Source organism: Hemiscyllium ocellatum, chromosome 33 (assembly GCF_020745735.1).
Source record: "Hemiscyllium ocellatum isolate sHemOce1 chromosome 33, sHemOce1.pat.X.cur, whole genome shotgun sequence".
Lineage (NCBI taxonomy): Eukaryota > Metazoa > Chordata > Chondrichthyes > Orectolobiformes > Hemiscylliidae > Hemiscyllium > Hemiscyllium ocellatum.
The window spans coordinates 1,368,441-1,387,391 of record NC_083433.1 but is presented as its reverse complement, the minus strand read 5'-3'; the positions used below and the strand labels follow the sequence as shown (position 1 = coordinate 1,387,391).

Genomic DNA, 18,951 nt, shown 5'->3' with positions numbered 1-18,951 from the left:
ACTGTGCCCATTCTCTGTCGACCCTGCTGTCATTTTTTTCTTCAGCTGCTTCCCAGAAGCTCTGTGCTGGGTGAAGTATAGTCTGTCCAGCAAATATTGCTGCGTCCACATCCAATGTCCAACAATACAATCTGACCAGGAGCCCTGGAAATAAACCACAATATATGGCAATAACCTCCCGTGTCTCTACCTGCAATACTCCAGACAATCCAGGGACAAGGGTCCAGAGGCCGAGCTGCAGAGTGACCAGTAGTGACTAGCTGCAGAGTGACCACCAGTGACCAGCTGCAGAGTGACCAGCTGTAGAGTGACCAGCATCAACCAGCTGCAGAGTGACCAGCTGCAGAGTGACCAGCTGCAGAGTGACCACCAGTGACCAGCTGCAGAGTGACCAGCTGCATAGTAATCAGCTGTAGAGTAATCAGCTGTAGAGTGACCATCAGTGACCAGCTGTTGAGTGACCAGTTGCAGAGTGACCAGCGGTGACCAGTTGTAGAGTGACCAGCTGCAGAGTGACCAGTGGCAGAGTGACAGCACAAAATACAGAGTGAAGCAATAACAATGAAGGATGAAACTGGAGAATCTAAAAAGAGACAGAACAATACAACTTCAACATGGAAAGGGGAAATTTCTGTTACAACTATAAAAGATAAGAGCATTTGCATTATATGTCACCAAAGTATACTGATATGTAAAAAAGGGAATTTGGAATGATTCCACACAGCAATGAATCAGATAAAAGAAGCTGAAAAGCTGAGGGCTGTTTTGAAAACCCAACAGTCATTGTCTTTCTGCAGCAGCAGCAGCAATGTGTAAGACTTGAACTCAAACATCATTTCACCATCACCAGCTTCTGACAAAACACAAGAAATCATTTACAGTTGGCGAAGTAATGAAAGAGGCAATGAATGTGATTGCTGGCTCTTTATTCAAAGGTTTTAAGAACAAGGAGGAAATAATAACAGCAATTGGAAGGATGTCCATTGATGCATCCACAGGAGCAAGGCAAGTGGAACCTTTGTTGCAAGATAATCAGCTGAGGATCCTGGGATTGTATTCATTAGAGTTTAGGAGGTTGAGGGGAGAGCTAATAAAAGCTTGCAAGGTAATGCACAGCTTAGAAAGGGTGGACGCTGGGAATTTGTTTCCATCAGGCAGGGATACTTGGACCCGTGGGCACAGCCTTAGAATTAGAGGGGGTCAATTTAAAACAGAAATGAGGAGACATTTCTTCAGCCAGAGAGTGGTGGGCCTGTGGAATTCATTGCCGCAGAGTGCAGTGGAGGCCGGGACATTAAATGTCTTCAAGGCAGAGATTGATAAATTCTTAATCTGGCAAGGAATTAAGGGATACGGGGAAAGTGTGGGTAAGTGGCATTGAAATGCTCATCAGCCATGATTGAATGCCGGAGCGGACTCAATGGGCTGAATGGCCTTACCTCCACTCCTATGTCTTATGGTCTTTTGTCTTTCAGCAACTACAGCAGAACCTGAAGGACTGTGAGTGAATCCATTGCGGTGGCTGACACAGTCCAGCAGGTTGATTGTGTATAGACTTAAGAATTATGATAGGGAAGAGATTATTTTCCATTCTCTCTTTCTGTGCAAGGAAAAATATTTTGGTAAACTGGGTGGCTGAGATCCCTCATGGACTTTCAAATTGGCACAGAATAATTATGGAATATAATCCCCCTGACTTCCTTACAAATATGGTGCACCAAAAAAACCAAATTATTCCATAAAATATGGCAGCCCTTGTTGAATTACACAAATACAGCTATCTCGGTCATCCTACCAAGGGCTTTTATTTAACTGAGAGGGTGAACCTGGCTGGTCCGGGGCCCCTTGGGAGAGGATTCCTGCACGGATATGGGTTTTGCTATGAACTGATGTTAACACATTCCGAACATGTATCTCACGACTCAATTTCTGTGTTATCTGTCGTTTTTTTTTCTCTTGAATAATGTAAGAGATTTAATCCTACACTCTGGTTAGTTGGAGGTTAGATGAGTAGTTAGTTGAGTTTTATTTTTTTTCCCTCTGTATTTCTTTTTTTTCTGTTTGATAGATTTTGGTTATTATTTATTTAAGATTTAATTGTATATCAATGTTTATACTTGGGTTTTTTTTAGTTTTCTTTTGTAAACGTGTAAAAACATGTTAAATTTTCAATAATAATATCTATAAAAATAAGACACTGCAGATAATGTGCAGGAACCATGGCAGACTGATATTTGGTGTGTAGAGACAAAATAAATAATTATATACATGTGCTTTCAGGTTTATATGGGACTGGAAATAAGCCTTTATTCCATATTTTCTTCAGGGTGGGTCCTGGGTTGCACTTCAGTTCAAAAAGTGCTCCCTGATGAAGGGGCTGTGCTCTGAAAGCTCATGTTTCCAAATAAACCTGTCGGACTGTAACCTAGTGTGTGATTTTTAACAAAAACAAAGGCTTCAGACTCGTACTGTAGGCCATCAACGCTAGAAGGAGTCAGTAAAATAATAAATTGAAGAGGTAAGGTATGAGTGGCCCCTCATTGTTTTGAGGATCTGTAAAGGATGTAGCTCATAAACAGGCGGAAACTTCAAAAAAGGAGACATTTCTGAAAAAATTGAGCATGTCCAGCAGCATCTAGTGGAGAGAAAGTTGCCAGACCTGCTGAGTTTCTCCAGCAATTTTTTTCTTTATTTCAGCATCCACAGTTCTGTGATACTTAAGTTAAAATGGAAATTTATCATCAAACACTCTGAGCTGAAAAACAAGCTTCCTCTACATTGTCCCCCCATCAAACACTCCCAGAACAGGGACAGCACAGGGTCAGATACAGAGTAAAGCTCCCTCTGCACTGTCTCCCATCTAGCACACCCAGGACAGGGACAGCACAGGGTTAGATACAGAGTAAAGCTCCCTCTACACTGTCTCCCATCAGTCACTCCCAGGACAGGGACAGCACGGGGTTAGATACAGAGTAATGCTCTCTTGAATCAAAGCGTGTTGTACAAAACAACCATAATTCTCTCAAACTTCCAAAGCAGGGAGAGTATATAACTTTGTCCAAGGATGGATTTGAGGGAAGATCAGATGGAAATCCATTGGGTGAGTGAATCATTGATGGATGCAGCGACCAGGAGCGGAGTTTCTGTCAGATTTCCCAACACAACTTCCGGTGCTATATGTGGGAATAGCAGAGAACGGAGAGACCAGAGGGTGGGAGAGAGGGAGAGGGCGGGGGAGAGAGGGAGAGCGGGGTGGGGGAAGAGGGAAAGAGAAGGAGAAGGTTGTGGCAGATGGGTGGGGGGAGAGAGAGGGAGGGATGAGGGAATGGAAAGATGGGAAAGCGAGAGGGGGAGAGAAGGGGAATGGGTAGGGGGCTGCCTGCTCGGTGAAGGGCAGAGCGGTCGCTGGTTGTGGAGGTGGACCCAGTGTTGGTGAGGAATGGCCTCACAGTTGGAATAGGAGATAACAGAAACAGAAACAGGCAGGAACTCTGCTGTAATGATCTGAAAATGTAAATGTAATGATCTGAAAATGAAAATGTAATAGTCCAGCGAAAGTGAAAGTATCCGCAGAGAAGCTTTCCCTGGGAGTTGCACAGGAGCCTGAGTGTCGGAGGGTCTAACCAGGGCTGAGCTATAAACTACACGCAGCATGGAGAGCCTGGGTACGCTGTCAGCATGCCATCATCCCTCCAGCATTCCCCAAAAACCTGACATTTTGTGGGTAAACCATTCCTTGATGAGCCAGGCTGTGACCTCCGAACTATCACCTCTCAGTGACCTCCAGTTGTGGTTTAGCTCTGGGTAAATGGAGAGGTGTAAGGGAACAACAGTCCGCAAATAGAGAGGAGACAGTTCAGCTCCAGTGAAAGACAAGGCTGTAGTAAACACCGCTCTGAATGATAATCTGGAGAGTGAGAGAGAAAACAGACAAGAGTGTTTGACAGCTGGATGATAAGGTGAGAGTTATGCTGAGCGTGTAAGTTCAGAAGGGCTAGTACTGAGACGTGGGGCTGATGAGGAGCAGAAACAAAAAGCAAAGGCTTGTCTTCACCAAGAAAAAGAAGGAGCAGCGCTCCGAAAGCTAGTGCTTCCAAATAAATCTGTTGGATTTTAACCTGGTGTTGTGTGATTTTTAACGTTGTACACCCCAGTCCAACACTGGCTCCTCCACATCAAGAAAAAAACGAGGCTGCCAAAGTTTGTAATGAAAGAGCAGAGAGGCTGGGTGAGAGAAATATTAATAAAGAGAATGTATAAGAAAATCTAACGGCACTCGAAATTGGTAAGGTATCAGAAGAAGAAACTGAATGAAGGATTCACCACGTCTGTGATAACTAAAGAAGCTGGAAGAATTGTAGCCTGTTTCTTGATTTATGTTCATGACTGTAACTTGGATTTTCAGGGTACAACTTTAACATAAAATCATAAGACTATAAGATATAGGAACAGAATTAGGCCATTCAGTCCATCGAATCTGATCCATCATTCAATCATGGCTGATAGATTTCTCAACTCTATTCTCTCACTTTCTCCCCAAAACCCTTGACTCCCCCCACTCCAAAACAATCAAGATCCTAACTATATCTGTCTTAAGTGCACTCACTGACTTGACCTCCACAGTCTAGATCAGTGTGGTGCTGGAAAAGCACAGCAGGTCAGGCAGCATCTGAGGAGCAGGAGAACCAACATTTCAGGCATAAGCCCTTCATCAGTCATTCGCCCTAGGATGGTGGAGTGGGCAGACACACAAAACTGAATGACCATTTTGATGGGAAGGATGAGAATTTAAGCTAAAGGACATCATCCTAAATGGATGTAGGAGCAGTGAGACCTGGGAATAGAGGGTTGCAGAGCAGATTAAGGAAGTAGGAAGGTCTGTGAATCCACCCCAGTCTTTACAAGTAGAGGTACAAAGAGAGGTATGAGGACCCTCAATAAAGTGTTGATTTGACTTGAAGATTGTGTTCAGTTTGGAGCACTGTATTTCAGAAAGATGTAAAATTCGAGAGAAAATTGGAGAAAAATAAAAAAACATTAATGGTTTAGGAATGCGGAATCTCAATGATGTGGATAGTTTGTAGTAGCTGAGACTGTTTTCCATGGAGTGGAGGGGTCTGAGAAGGGATTTGATAAATATATCCAAAACCAGGAAAGGTCTGGACAGAGTAAACAAAGAAAAGCCACAGAAGTTGAGAACACAGAAGGTAGGGCCATGGTGAGGTAGGAGAATGGTTTCCACCCAGTGGGTGACTCTAGCTGCAGTGGGAAGTGGTCGGTGAGGGTATAATTACAACATTTAAGAGACATTGTGATGGTAGATGGCAAGGTTTACAGGGGGATGGGCGAGTGGGAGGCTGTATATAACAATGATAAAGTCTGATCTCTGTGTGTAAATGTTTATGTATGTACGGCGTGACCAACCGCACAGACCATCAAATTATTTTATGAATAAAGTATATTTTTGAAACAAGAAAAAAGTGGGACTAGTTCAGTTTGGGATATCTGGTCGGCACGGGTGGGTTGGGCCGAATGGCCTGTTCCTGTATGACCCTGTGACTGTGTCCTGGGCTGGAGGCAGGGTCAGTGCCTCCCGGGACAAGGCAGCAGTGACTCCGGGTGAGCGGGAACCGGGATCACACTCCCTCGGGGCTAGCACGGGCACGATGGGCTGAATGGCTTCTCGCCGGAACCACCCGTTAAGGGGATGGGCGGGGCGGGCCTGTGACGTTAGGAATGACGTTGTGAATGGGCGGGGACCACGGTTGTGATTGGCTGATGGTTACGTCAGCGCACAGAATAAAGACAGACCCAGAGAGGAAAGGCGCACAGAACGATCCCAGTAAAACCGGAGACACAGAGAGACCCCCACCCACCGGGACAGAGACCCACAGAGAGAGCACCATCCACCGGGACAGAGACCCACAGACAGACAGACAGAGAGAGAGAGAGAGAGAGAGCACCACCCGCCGGGACAGAGACCCACAGAGAGACCCCCACCCGCCGGGACAGAGACCCACAGAGAGAGACCCCCACCCGCCGGGACAGAGACCCACAGAGAGACCCCCACCCACCGGGACAGAGACCCACAGAGAGAGCACCATCCACCGGGACAGAGACCCCCCACCCACCGGGACAGAGACCCACAGAGAGAGAGCACCACCCGCCGGGACAGAGACCCACAGAGAGAGAGCACCACCCACCGGGACAGAGACCCACAGAGAGAGAGCACCCACCGGGACAGAGACCCACAGAGAGAGAGCACCACCCACCGGGACAGAGACCCACAGAGAGAGACCCCCACCCGCCGGGACAGAGACCCACAGAGAGAGACCCCCACCCGCCGGGACAGAGACCCACAGAGAGAGAGCACCACCCACCGGGACAGAGACCCACAGAGAGACCCCCCACCCGCCGGGACAGAGACCCACAGAGAGAGAGCACCACCCACCGGGACAGAGACCCACAGAGAGACCCCCCACCCGCCGGGACAGAGACCCACAGAGAGAGACCCCCACCCGCCGGGACAGAGACCCACAGAGAGAGAGCACCACCCGCCGGGACAGAGACCCACAGAGAGACCCCCACCCGCCGGGACAGAGACCCACAGAGAGACCCCCACCCGCCGGGACAGAGACCCCCACCCACCGGGAGATGCCTGTCCCGCCGTGAGGGTGATCCGCTCCGGGTGACCCAGCTGCAGGTAGAGAGGCCGCGGAGATCCGGGAGGATGGAGCCGGGGAGAGCGACAGCGACAGCGGCCCCGACGCTGAGTATGGTCCCCGCCCGCAGCCCGAGCCCCAAAGGCCGGAGCCAGCACCTTCAGGAAGCCGCTGGAGAGCGTCTGAGAGCGGCAGCCTCAGGTACCCAGAGCCGGGGGCAGCCCGGGGAGAGAGGGGGGATCACTGTCTACCAGCACAAGCTGGATGGGCCGAATGCGCTCTCCTCGGGGGGAGGGGAGGTCTCTGATGGATTAATTGCTGGTTTATAATGACTTCTCTCTTGTTGTTTTGTTGCAGTTGAATCTCGGGCTCGGTGGGCAGTACACTGACCCAGTCTACAGCTTCCCCCTTTGGGACTCCCCACATTGTGTCTGTACAAACTGCTGGGGATTGAGAGAGAGATGGTGCGTAGCAGCAGCCTCCTTTACCCACTGTCCAGTGAGGGGTCAGCCCTGCAGAGAAAGACCACCATTCCTGAGGACCCCCTACCCCTGAGGATGGAAGCCTTGCCAGTTCACCTGGTCATTCTCCCTGCAGCCACTGCCCAGGTGGCTGGGGGAGGTCAGAGGGACTCAGTGCCCACTTGTACCAATCCACATGTCCAGTCAATTATTGTACCGATGGAGCCAACTGGGCAATCGATGGAGGACGATGATTGGCTCAGTGACTCCGAGGATGATGCTGTGTCCAGTGAGTGGTCTGTCGATGGTGAAGATGATTGTTCTGATTACAAACAAAGTGACGAAAGTGAAGCTGATGAGCTTTGGAACTCCTTTTTTGACCCTGATCCTTACAATCCCATGAATTTTTCAGCCCTGACCTGGCAGCAGAGCAGAGGAACTAATAAACAGAATTATAATGACTCAAAGCCCTGTGATGCTCAAGAGGCTGAGAATAATACTGACTCATTTGATCAAAATACTGATCTCTCTAAGTCACGGAGTGTCTCTGTCTATCTGGCCACACATCAATCCACTGATAGCAGAGAGAACAGAGACCAAAGTACTGAGCTACCAGAGGAGGCGAATGTACCTGGTCCTGGTTCAAAACCACTCCCACTCAACAATGAAGACTGTTCCATCCCAAGTGTGAAACCAAAAACATCCAAATCAGATGGAAAAACTGTCAAAAAGGTGGGTTTTGATGTTCAAAGGTATTTGTAATTCACCTTTTGTCTGTCTGAGTAATCAGTTACTGTGGAAATTATGGGAACTCTGGGGAAATTCTGTGGCAATCTAATGTCCTCATCTGCTCACGTCCCAGTGACACAGCCTTGCTGCTGGAATTCCCTTGTGTAGTTTCACTGTTCAGTCACATCCCCACCCCTCACACAGAACCTCCCCTACAGCAGGGGCCAGTATTGGGGGATGTCTCTCTAGTAACTGAGTCTAAGGTGAGGTTGTTGAAATGTGAGACTTCATGTTTACCAGACTGATGCAATGTTTCTCAATATAAAAACACAAAGTCTGAGTGACTCAGTCTGAGTGACTCTGACTCAGTCAGCATGACTGGGTCTGATTCTCTGAATCCCTCCTGTTACTTTCACTTCCTGCCTTGAGTTAAAATGAAATTTATTCCTAAGACCAGGATCTGACTGTGTTTGGCCTTCTCATCCCACCCTGTAACTGGGTTCAGCCTGGTTTTAGTCAGGAATGGTTGGTCAGATTTAATTAAGTCACAAACTTGGGTGTTCTTCTGGTAGTGTCCCTACTTCAGAGCCAGGACACCTGGCTTCAGGCATGTCATAACTCCAAACAGGTCAGTTAGAAAAAATTTTAATATGTAAACCTATAAATGCCTAACTCCACTAAGATTGATGTAAATTAACCATTGTCTCCTCCTGCAGGTTCGATTCTCTCCTGTGGTAACAGTACATCCAATGATTACATGGGATTTTGCCTATCGAGCTGCTCGAAAGGGTCCTTGGGAACAGTACGCACGGGACCGCAGTAGATTCCAGCGTAGGATTGCTGAAGCAGAAGCTGTGATCAGCCCCTGTTTCAATCCGGGTCACAGGAACGGTGTGTGGAATAAGCTAGCTGGAGTTTAAACAATCCTGCACTATACAGGAAGGAAGTACCAGAGTTAATATATCCTCCTTGTGTTGGAACTGTGCACTGAGATACCAGTCAATGGAAATGTGACTTTATTAAGGCTCTAAGTTAATTATTTATAACTTATAAAAACACTGCCAATGCAAAATAATTCTCTCACTATGGCTTTTTGTATAGTCAGCAGTTTTGTGTTCACCTGTACTTACAAATGTCTGTCACTGGATAAAGATTAAATGTTTTTAATAAATGTTCTTGTACTTAACTGATCTTTCATGTTGAGAAATAATTGTTTGATTAATTTAGTTAAGACAGGTGCATCTTAAGTCACACCCTTTATTTTACAAATAGTCACTAATCAAAACACAATTTCAAGCTTTGCATTAAAATGCTAAAATAAGGTGCATTTTTACAAAAACCTCTTCTGCAGGATCTGTGCGGAAGAAACACAGCATTGATAACCTTCAGCAGCATTTCCATCATTCAGTGTACAGAATTTGTTTGTAAAATAGCAATGTTCTAGAACATTCTGCAAAGCAGACAGGAATCCAGTCATTGTAAGAAGAATGGCAAAAACAGGTAATTACATGGAGAGTGCTCCAGTAACCTATAAGGACAATAAATCTCTCAGGTAATTTGGAGTGAATTCTAAATTACCCTCCTTCATCCCCAAATCATCATGTGCAGCAAGGGTTAGACCCCAATGATAGTGAAGACACTGCTGTCCCTTCCCCTTTGGACACACTCACTGGGCTGTTTGAGAGTGAGGTTACAATATTTAAAATGATAGCCAGAAGTGCAAGGGGCTCTAACTCAACATAGTTGTAGAATTGGCTCACAAACAGAAATAAACTCCCTTTGAAAGGATGAAGACCCTGATTAAACAAACTCTATTGTCCCAGAGTAGTTTGAAGGTTATTGAGGGACAGCTCCATGTGGTCGGTTCTCTCTGGGCTGTGTCTCATGGCCTGGGGCAGCCGGTTGGTCCACTCGGTGACCAGGCGCACGGTCCACGGTCTCCACCTCGGGCTGGACCTGAGCTGGCTCATTCACTGGAGCTTGGATATCTGAACAGAAGAGTCAGAAATGTCAAGTCTACCCCAGATAACAGAATAACAACTCTCTCTCCGACTGAACAGAGCAGGAGACCTGTTAGAGACACCGCGGTTATTATCCTCTTTTGCTGAGACAGTCTCTTGGGATCACGGATCTATTCTGGTTCAATGAATGCTGAGGCCAGAAGGAGCCTGGGGGTTGAGTAACTGAGGTTTGTGGAGGTGTGGACATGCACACATGCAAATCCTGAAGCACTTCCCTCCAGACAGTCTCCTGCTGCTGCTGTGTCAGAATCCTGCCCTGTGGAGCTGGTTTTGAGAGAGACTCTGGCCTCAATGCTGGGCAGATTCTTGATCCTGACACAACGTCCAGGACTCCCAATACTAAACCAACCTCACATCAACCAAATCACAGGGTTTATGTTGCTGAGTGCTGGCACAGTGTTACACTGTAGAGAAAATACTTGTCCTTTACCCAGGCCCACACCACCTCAGGGCACGTGGGTGGGTAAGAATTGCCAGTGATACCCACAGCTGGGAACATAATGTCCAGCAAATTTGAGGAGTGCAGTGTAGTGGGGTTTAAAGCAGCTGTGTGAAAATTGCAAAGACCATTCTCTGCCAAAACACTGTGCACGTGATTAGTTTGGAGATTACAAACAGGAGACAGAAACACCGAGGTGAGGCATAAAAACAAAACCAGAATGGAGAGGCATAGCAAAGAGGAAAGAGCAAAACAGCTGCAGCACTCAAGGAAAAGGGAGGAACCAATCTGGCAGATGTCTTAAAATAACAAAAGGTTTTATAAGGTAGAATTAGAGAAAACGTTTCCACTTGCAGGAAGCACAGAATTAATGGAACTGTGGCCAGAATATGGACACACTCCTCTGAAAGAGATGGGATGAACAACTGCGATAGGTTTATGGGTGGAACAGAAACACCAACGTGAAAGAGTTGGGCCGACTGGTCTTGTTTGTAAATTCAATGTGGTTTTAACTGGTTTTGGAGGTTTTCAGAGAGTACAGAATCCCCACAGTGTCAGGGCTACAGACTGTAGGCACGACACCCTGGAACTGTGTAACTACAAGCCCCGCCTGCCCGTTCCACCACCTCCCTGACCCGCTCCCCGTTGCCCCCCGCCTGCCTCCTCTGTCCTGCCCCTTACCTGCACGTGCCTCTGGCGGCTGGAATTTGAGCTGACCTTCAGGACCGGCTGGGGGAGCTTCAGCTTTCTGCTGGGATTTCTTCTGCTCCATCTGTAGCAAGGCCTAGGGTCACATGACAGTCAGAAATGAACCAGTCTGGCTCAAATCAACACCACACAGGTTACTATACATCCAAATCCGTCACACCTTCTGGGGGACAATTCACTTCCCGGTCCCCGGGGCTTCCCTGGGCTGACACATCCCTGAGAGATCTGCACTCTCATCAACCACTGGATCAGACAATCCCGTCTCTACTGTGGGCTGGGTCAGCTGATCTCAACCGGCCGAAGGACCATTAGGCGAGGCAGGGGCAGGAACTGGGTTACAGTGGTCCCTGGTTTGGTGGGGGAGGGACAAACCTGAATGTGATGTCCCCATCATCAGACTGTAAGCTTCAACTCACTGTATCTCAGATTGGGGGGGGGGGGGGGTGGAGAGGGGGGGGGGGGGGGGGGGGGGTGAGAGGGGGAGGGGGGGTGGAGAGAGGGAGGGGGTGGAGAGAGAGAGAGAGAGAAAAACGTGGACAGAGACAGAGGGAGAGAGACGTGTGGACAGAGGGTGGGAGACAATAATGTTTAGTACAGGTAACAGTTTGTCCCAGTGCAGTGCTCCCTCGGTCACCTGCTGATATTCCTTCTTCTGAGCGTCCAGTTCATCTTGTCTTCGCTGTAAATCCTCCTGCTCCTTTCTGAGCTGCTCCACCTTCAGATTGAGTTCAGTCTCCTGTTGGCTCAGCTCCTTCTCATACTGCCGCAGCTCCTCCTCAGTGTAGATCTGAGTTTCATCCAGCGTCTGTCCCATCACAAACAGCAACAGAATTACTGCCCAGGAAGGTCTGAGCGCACACATTCCAAGGCCACTCGCGCCAAACTTCACAAACTCTCCCACGGCCCTCAAACCCAGGTCCCAGCAACAGTGACTCAACATTGTCCCCATAAACCCTCAGACCGGCCGATCACTGACCTTCCGATGATGTCCGACCCATCTACCACCCCCAGCTGGACACTGAATGCCCAGAACCTCTCCGTCCAGTAGCTGGATACTGACTGATCGCCATTTCCCTCCAGGACACTAACCTCCCATTCCTCTGGCTGCAGGAATTCCTTCTTCTCTGTGGATCTGAGGAACTCCTCGAGGCTGACCAGCCGATCCTTGTTTGTATCGACCTGCCCGTGACCAAGAAACATTTGGGATTATGGTCAGCATGGACGCGTTGAACCGAAGAGTCAGTTTCCATGCTGTATGACTGATCTCCAGACAGTCTGATATTACAGCTCCTCAGCAGCACAGGGCCGTGGCCAACTGGAATACTGCTCAGTATGATTTCAAAACTGGAATTTTCCATCACATCGGAAACAGAAAGTATAAGGAGCTTTAACGTGAGAAAATAATAGAAGATTTTAATTCCTGAGGAGGTATGAGTCTGACGAAAGAATAAGTTTCAGGATCAAATTGTATTTGACTGGAGGATGGAAGACATTTGAGAGTGGTCCAATTCCAATTCCTTCTGGTGATAAGTTCTGTAGCAGAATAAATTGCACAAACAACCTCAACCTCTATTAAACTCTGACTGAACTAATTGTTTATTGGTCTAGACTTACTTCCCTTACAATATCTTACACCCACATTTTCACAAGATACTAATTGTGTATTACACAATACAATAATCTTGGGAAGCATACCAAACACCTCCTTCACTATCCTATCTACCTTCAACTCTACTTTCAAGGAACTATGAACCTACACTCCAAGTCCCTTTGTTCAGCAACACTCCCTAAGACCTTACCATTAAGTGTATAAGTCCTGCTAAGATTTGCTTTCCCAAAATGCATCACCTTGCACTTATCTGAATTAAACTCCATCTGCCACTTCTCAGCCCATTGGCCCATCTGGTCCAGATCCTGTTGTAATCTGAGGTAGCCTTCTTCGCTGTCCACTACACCTCCAATTTTGGTGTCATCTGCAAACTTACTAACTGTACCTCTTATGCTCGCATCCAACTCATTTATGTAAATGACAAAAAGCAGAGGACCCAGCGCCGATCCTTGTGGCATTCCACTGGTCACAGGCCTCCAGTCTGAAAAACAACCCTCCACCACCACCCTCTGTCGTCTACCTTCGAGCCAGTTCTGTATCCAAGTGGCCAGTTCTCCCTGTATTCCATGAGATCTAACCTTGCTAATCAGTCTCCCATGGGGAACCTTGTCGAATGCCTTACTGAAGCCCACACAGATCACGTCCATTGCTCTGCCCTCATCAACCCTTTGTTACTTCTTCAAAAAACTCAATCAAGTTTGCTCAATCAAGCCATGTTGACTATCCCTAATGGTCCTTGCCTTTCCAAATACATGTACATCCTGTGCCTCAGGATTCCCTCCAACAACTTGCCCACCACTGAGGTCAGGCTCACTGGTTTATAGTTCCCTGGTTTGTCCTTACCACAATTCTTAAAACAGTGGCACCACATTAGCCAACCTATAGTCTTCCGGCACCTCACCTGTGACTATCCATGATACAGATATCTCAGTAAGAGGCCCAGCAATCACCTCCCTAACTTCCCAGAGTTCTAGGGTACACCTGATCAGGTCCTGGGGATTTATCCACATTTATGTGTTTCAAGATGTACAGGAATAGGAGGGGTTTGGAGGGACATGGTCTGGGTGCTGGCAGGTGGGACTAGATTGGCTTGGGATATCTGGTTGGCATGGACGGGTTGAACCGAAAAGGTCTGTTTCTGCGCTGTACATCTCTATGACTCTATTAAATTATTCCACCAGCATCATCACCGGATCCAACTGAAAACCAAAGAAACTGCAGATGCTGTAAATCAGAAACGAACAGAAATTGCTGGAAAAACTCTGATTTATCTTCACAGTTGCAGCTAGACCTGAGTTAACCATTTGGGTTACGTGACCCTTGCTCAGAATGTGTGTTTTCGGTTCATCACAGGATCCACTGTCCCCTCCTGCCCGGAATGTCTCACCTCGTTCATCACGTGCTCCCGCATCCGAAGTCGTTCCTCCTCCATCTCCATCATGTCATCCTCCTCGTTTTTTGGGTCATACACTTTCTCCAGCTTGAAGTGAGTGTTCATGGGGGGAAAAAGAGAGAGCCATGGATCAGCTTTATTGATAGAATATTGTCAAGTTTGGAACATGAAAGACACAGAGAAACGCAACTTGGACAAAATGTCACTTCCAGCAGTTTGTCAAATCCTAGTGAACGATAAAGTTCAGTGACAGAGCGTACTCTCTGGGTGACTGACTTCAGTGGAACAACACCAATACCTGAGGAAGGAAACAGCATAATGTCCATTCCCCTCTGGACAGGAGAGACAGTGATACAGAACTCACACCGACAACAGCAGCTCTGCTTCTTTCAAATTCACTCATGGGACACGGGCGTCGCTGGCTGGACTCAGCATTTATTATCCGTACCCAGTTACCCCTCGAGAAGGTGGTGATGAGCTGCCTTCTTGAACTGCTGCAGTCCACCTGGGTTGACCCACAGTGCCCTTAGGGAAGGAACTCCAGGATTTTGACCCAGTGACAGTGAAGGAGTGGCAATATGGCATCAACCAAGTCAGGGTGGTGAGAGGCTTGGAGGGGTCCTTGCAGGGAATGGTGTTCCCACGTACCTGCTGCCCTTGTGCATCTAAATGGAAGGGGTTATGGGTTTGGAAGGCGCTGTCTGAGGAACAGTAGTGAATTTCTGCAGTATACATTACTGCAGCTGAGCACTGTGGAGGAGAGACTGGATGTTTGTGGTTGTGGTGCCAACCAAGCGGGCTGCTTTGTCCTGGTCTCGAGTTTTGTAAGTGGCATTGAACCTTCATGCACTGAGCGAAGTGCAGAACAGTCCATCACATTCTTGACATCTGCCTCAGAGAGGGTGGAAAGGCCCTAGTGTACGTGTGCATGCATTATGGGAGTCAAGTGTGAGTTACCTGCTGTAGAATTCCCAGTCTCTGACTGGCTCTAGTAGCCACTGTATTTATGTGGCTAGTCCAATTCAGTTTGTGGTCAACGATAACCCGCAGAATGTTAATAGCGAGGGATACAGTGAGGGTAATGTCATTCAATATCAAGCGAACATGCAAACTCCACACAGACAGTTGCCTGAGGGTCAGATCGAACCAGGGTCCCTGATGCTGTGAGGCAGCAATGCTCATCACTGAGCCACTTGGCTGTTCCATACATCTCCCGAGTCTCTGGATTACCACCTCAACGAGAATAAGGTTTGATGGGTCTGTTACTGAAGCAACAACTGCCAGAGCTGGGAGCACAGGGAACGTGTTCTCATTTATAAGTTTGAAGGAATCACAAGAGCAGCCTCTCACCTGATTCCCACCTTGCCCCACAATCCATTCCAGACCCCCCTCTCCCATTCCCCACGTGTTCCACTACCCGCGTAAACCCCCACACACCCACTGCCCAGATTCCCTGCTTCCCCTCCCTCCCTCTGCCCCCCCCCCCCACCCTGAAGTCTGTGATTTATCTCGAAGTTCGGTCACTCACCTCTTTAGTAAATAAAGCTTCAAGCTCCTGCTCATCCAACACACCATCGCTGTTTGTGTCTGAAATACAGAGGACAGCGACAGTGAGAGCTCTGACAGATAGGTGACAGAGCCCAGGCCCTGCACCTGGGCACTGGGAACGGGCACAGCCGCTCACGGTCAGTCATCCCGGGTACAGTCAGCTGCTCGGGGAGTGGGGGGGGGGGGGTTTATGGGGGTCACTTGCAGGGGCTGAGGTGGACACTTTACCGTGCAGTTTGAAGAAGGTTTTCGGATCAAACTCATTTGGATCCAGCCCATCCGTCTCTTCCCAAACTTCCTTCAGCTGATCCCGACTTCCCTGAGAGAACAAAACAGAGGTAACACCGATCCTCTCCATGTCCCTTCGGAAAAGGGGAGAACATCCTCGCCCAGTGCGGAAGATTGGAGTCTCGCAGCAACAAGGAAGCTCCAACCCCTCACTGTGAGTGTTGGGGTGGGGGTGTCACTGAGGAACATGGAGCAAGTCACCATCAGACCTTCTCTGGCCGGGTCATCTGACCCCACTGTGACCTGTGTCCCGACCCTGGGCTCACCTAAATCTCCACCCAGGCACCCCCCGAACCTCGGAGCCTCCCAACCCTGACCCAGGGTGTCTCTGACCCAGTGTGCTCCCCCGCCGACCCCGAGCCCCCACTCACCGGAACATTCACTTTCGGGTGCTCCTTATGTTTCAGTTTCAATTCTTTGAACCGAGCCTCCTCCATCTGCCGCTTCTCCCCATCCAGTGTCTTCAGGTACTCCCTCCTCTCGTGTTCCTTCAGCATCTCGTAACGTTTGAACTCCTCGTGATGGGCCTGGTCATAATTCTCCAGGTCTTTCGTGGCCTGGACACAGAGCAGTGTATGGCCTCAATCCCAGAGAGCTGAGAACCCCACTCCCCTGCCCCTGCCCCCACCCCATCCTTTCCATGTTTTCCCCTCCCCATCCAATCGTGATCCGCTCAGCCCCACCTCTCCCTCTTCCCACTGCAGCCAATCAAATTCCACACTCCTCCCCCGATCTGTTCTCCCGACTCACTACCCCGTCCCTGACTCTTCCCAAACTCCCCCCCCCCCCGCCCCACCCCAATACTTCACCAGGTCGGCTCACTTTCTTCCCCCCACCCACAACCCCCTCCCCCGCATTCCACACCCTCCCTCCCTCAGCCCCACACACCTCCCTCCTCCCCCCCCCCACCCCCGCATTCCCCCCCCCCCCCCAGCAGCAGACAGCTCTACAACAGGGTCTGCCCTCACCGCTCGGATCAGTAGCTCCAGGTCTCGAGCTTCGAAAGTGTGGGAGTTCTTTGGGTCCAGATGTTCGATCTGCTTCAGCAGGTTCAGGTGGTCGATCTGTACATCTGGGAGGGTGTTTAGGAAAGCAAACAGTTTCATCAAACTGCTGAAGGACAAAGACTAACAAATTAACATGAACATCCCCACTCAATGTTTAAAACAAACACTGAACTAACCGTCAGGCAGCATCTGAGCAGGGGAATCCACGTTTCGGGCATAAGCCCTTTGTCAGCATTCCTGATAAAGGGCTTTTGCCCAAAATGTTGATTCTCCTGCTCCTGGGACACTGACTGACCTGCTGTGCTTTTCCAGCACCACACTCTTGACTCTAATGTCCAGCATCTGCAGTCCTCACTTTTCCCACTGAAATAATCGTGTCCCGAGTTCACCTTAGTCACAAACTCAGTCTGCACCAGCTTTCTGCTGTGATCATGTCCAAACCCGACACAGCTTTCCCCCCAACTCCGCGGTTTATACAAAGCAGTAATATTTACTCTCTCCCTGCTCAGCGTCCATTTTGGCCCTGATGAGCATCCGTAACCTGGACACCTCTTGTCGTTTCAGCTCATCCAGCCTTGTGCGGATATGGTGACTGACTAAATCCAGCTCTGTGCTCAGCTTGCCACTCTGAAACACAAACAGCAATATCAAACTGTCAGCCCCACACTCAGGAGCCAGGCTATTGCTCAGCCAGAAAGCACATAGACCTGGTCAGTGTCCCTGGTCAGAACATCCTGTGGTGCTCAGGAATCCTGCTCAGAGACACACTCAGCAGCAACTACATACTGACCTTTATATCCTCTACATCCGCTGTCTGCAGTTTCTCACGGAAATGGGTATCCGTCTCCAACACGTCGATCACTTCACGGAGATATCGATCATAATATAAACCAGTGTCCTGCACAAGAGCAAAGAAACACTCAGAAAACAAGACAGAGAGATAGTCAACAAAGGAGCAACAGGCCACTGTTAATGGTTTCCACATGTAGATTTTGGCTTTGCACTAAGCCTGCATTCGAAAGGAGTTCCAGTTATTTCTATGTATTATCAGCAAGGATAGAAACATTACTGATGTGGGAGACAGAGACTCGACTGAATCTTGTGCAACTCCCATCCATCAGGGGCACCGGCTTCTCAGGAGCAAGCTGCCAGTCTTGGAGATGCTGTTACTGGTTCACCAGGATGACAGTGGGAAGAAAGGGTTAAATTATGGGGATAGGCCGGAATTGTAATCCCATTTTAGGATTTAGAGGGACAACTTTTTAAAGGTGAGGAAAATGTTAGGAGTTAGGAGAATGGACAGAAAGAAATAATTAGGCAAAAGTGAGGACTGCAGATGCTGGAGATCAGAGTCAAGAGTGTGGTGCTGGAAAAGCACAGCAGGTCAGGCAGCATCCGAGCAGCAGGAGAATTGACGCTTTGGGCAAAAGCCCTTCATCAGGAATGAGGTTGTGAGCTGAGGGGTCCAACAGAGAAAGAAAGAATTACCTCTAACTGGGAATTTGAGAACAAGTGGACAGAATCTTCAAAATGGAACCACGGCTGAGGGCAGGGAACGCTTCCTGAGACAAAGGCAGGCAAACAACCAAACCGAACATTGGAAGATTGGAGATATTGAACATTCCTCCCTGTTCAACTTCCAAATATATCAACAGACTGACATTTGGAGGGATCTCCAGTGATCACCCACAGTCCATGCTCCTGGTCACAACATCACACCCAATCTCAGCCGAATCCACAACCCTCTCACCCCCAGCTATAGAGCACAGACTCCACCCCATCCCCAACCCCGTACACACCCAGGGCTGTGCACACTCAGCGCTCACCGTGGAGTCCGGTTTGATTTGATTTTCATCTTTTTTCTTTGTCCGGTCGATGGGCACAGCCACAGCTGACACGGTGAGGCTGAAGAGAAGACACCAGCACAGCTCCATTTCGGAGATTTGTTTCAGAAACCTGTGACAAGGAGAGAGAGGGAGCCCGACGCTGGGTCAGCGAGGGAGCCACAAACCCAGAAACAGATAAATACACCCAGACCCCCATCATCCCGAAGAAACCACCACACCCACTGCTGCCCCCACACCCC

General features: G+C 48.7%; 2 protein-coding genes across 4 annotated transcripts in view; one reads left to right on the top strand and one right to left on the bottom strand.

The window, feature by feature from the left end:
• Positions 1 to 6,701: 6,701 nt before the first annotated feature.
• On the top strand, positions 6,702 to 9,042 carry LOC132831513 (protein phosphatase 1 regulatory subunit 15B-like). Its single transcript, XM_060849706.1, has 3 exons — positions 6,702 to 6,863; positions 7,020 to 7,855; positions 8,569 to 9,042. The coding sequence occupies exons 2-3, from the start codon at positions 7,124 to 7,126 to the stop codon at positions 8,770 to 8,772; spliced, it is 936 nt and encodes a 311-aa protein (XP_060705689.1). The 5' UTR covers positions 6,702 to 6,863; positions 7,020 to 7,123; the 3' UTR covers positions 8,773 to 9,042.
• Positions 9,043 to 9,095: 53 nt separating this feature from the next.
• LOC132831512 (nucleobindin-2-like) overlaps positions 9,096 to 18,951 on the bottom strand; it is a 10,194-nt gene continuing 338 nt past the window's right edge. For all 3 annotated transcript variants that reach the window (XM_060849704.1, XM_060849705.1, XM_060849703.1), the window contains exons 2-13: positions 18,692 to 18,821; positions 17,656 to 17,763; positions 17,360 to 17,492; positions 16,827 to 16,930; positions 16,230 to 16,415; positions 15,799 to 15,889; positions 15,551 to 15,609; positions 14,017 to 14,109; positions 12,110 to 12,199; positions 11,655 to 11,825; positions 10,994 to 11,096; positions 9,096 to 9,840 (exon numbers count right to left, since the gene is read on the bottom strand). In XM_060849704.1, the coding sequence (XP_060705687.1) occupies positions 9,689 to 9,840; positions 10,994 to 11,096; positions 11,655 to 11,825; positions 12,110 to 12,199; positions 14,017 to 14,109; positions 15,551 to 15,609; positions 15,799 to 15,889; positions 16,230 to 16,415; positions 16,827 to 16,930; positions 17,360 to 17,492; positions 17,656 to 17,763; positions 18,692 to 18,799 (1,398 nt within the window). In that variant the 5' untranslated portion in view covers positions 18,800 to 18,821 and the 3' untranslated portion in view covers positions 9,096 to 9,688. The remainder of the gene's footprint in view (positions 9,841 to 10,993; positions 11,097 to 11,654; positions 11,826 to 12,109; positions 12,200 to 14,016; positions 14,110 to 15,550; positions 15,610 to 15,798; positions 15,890 to 16,229; positions 16,416 to 16,826; positions 16,931 to 17,359; positions 17,493 to 17,655; positions 17,764 to 18,691; positions 18,822 to 18,951) is intronic.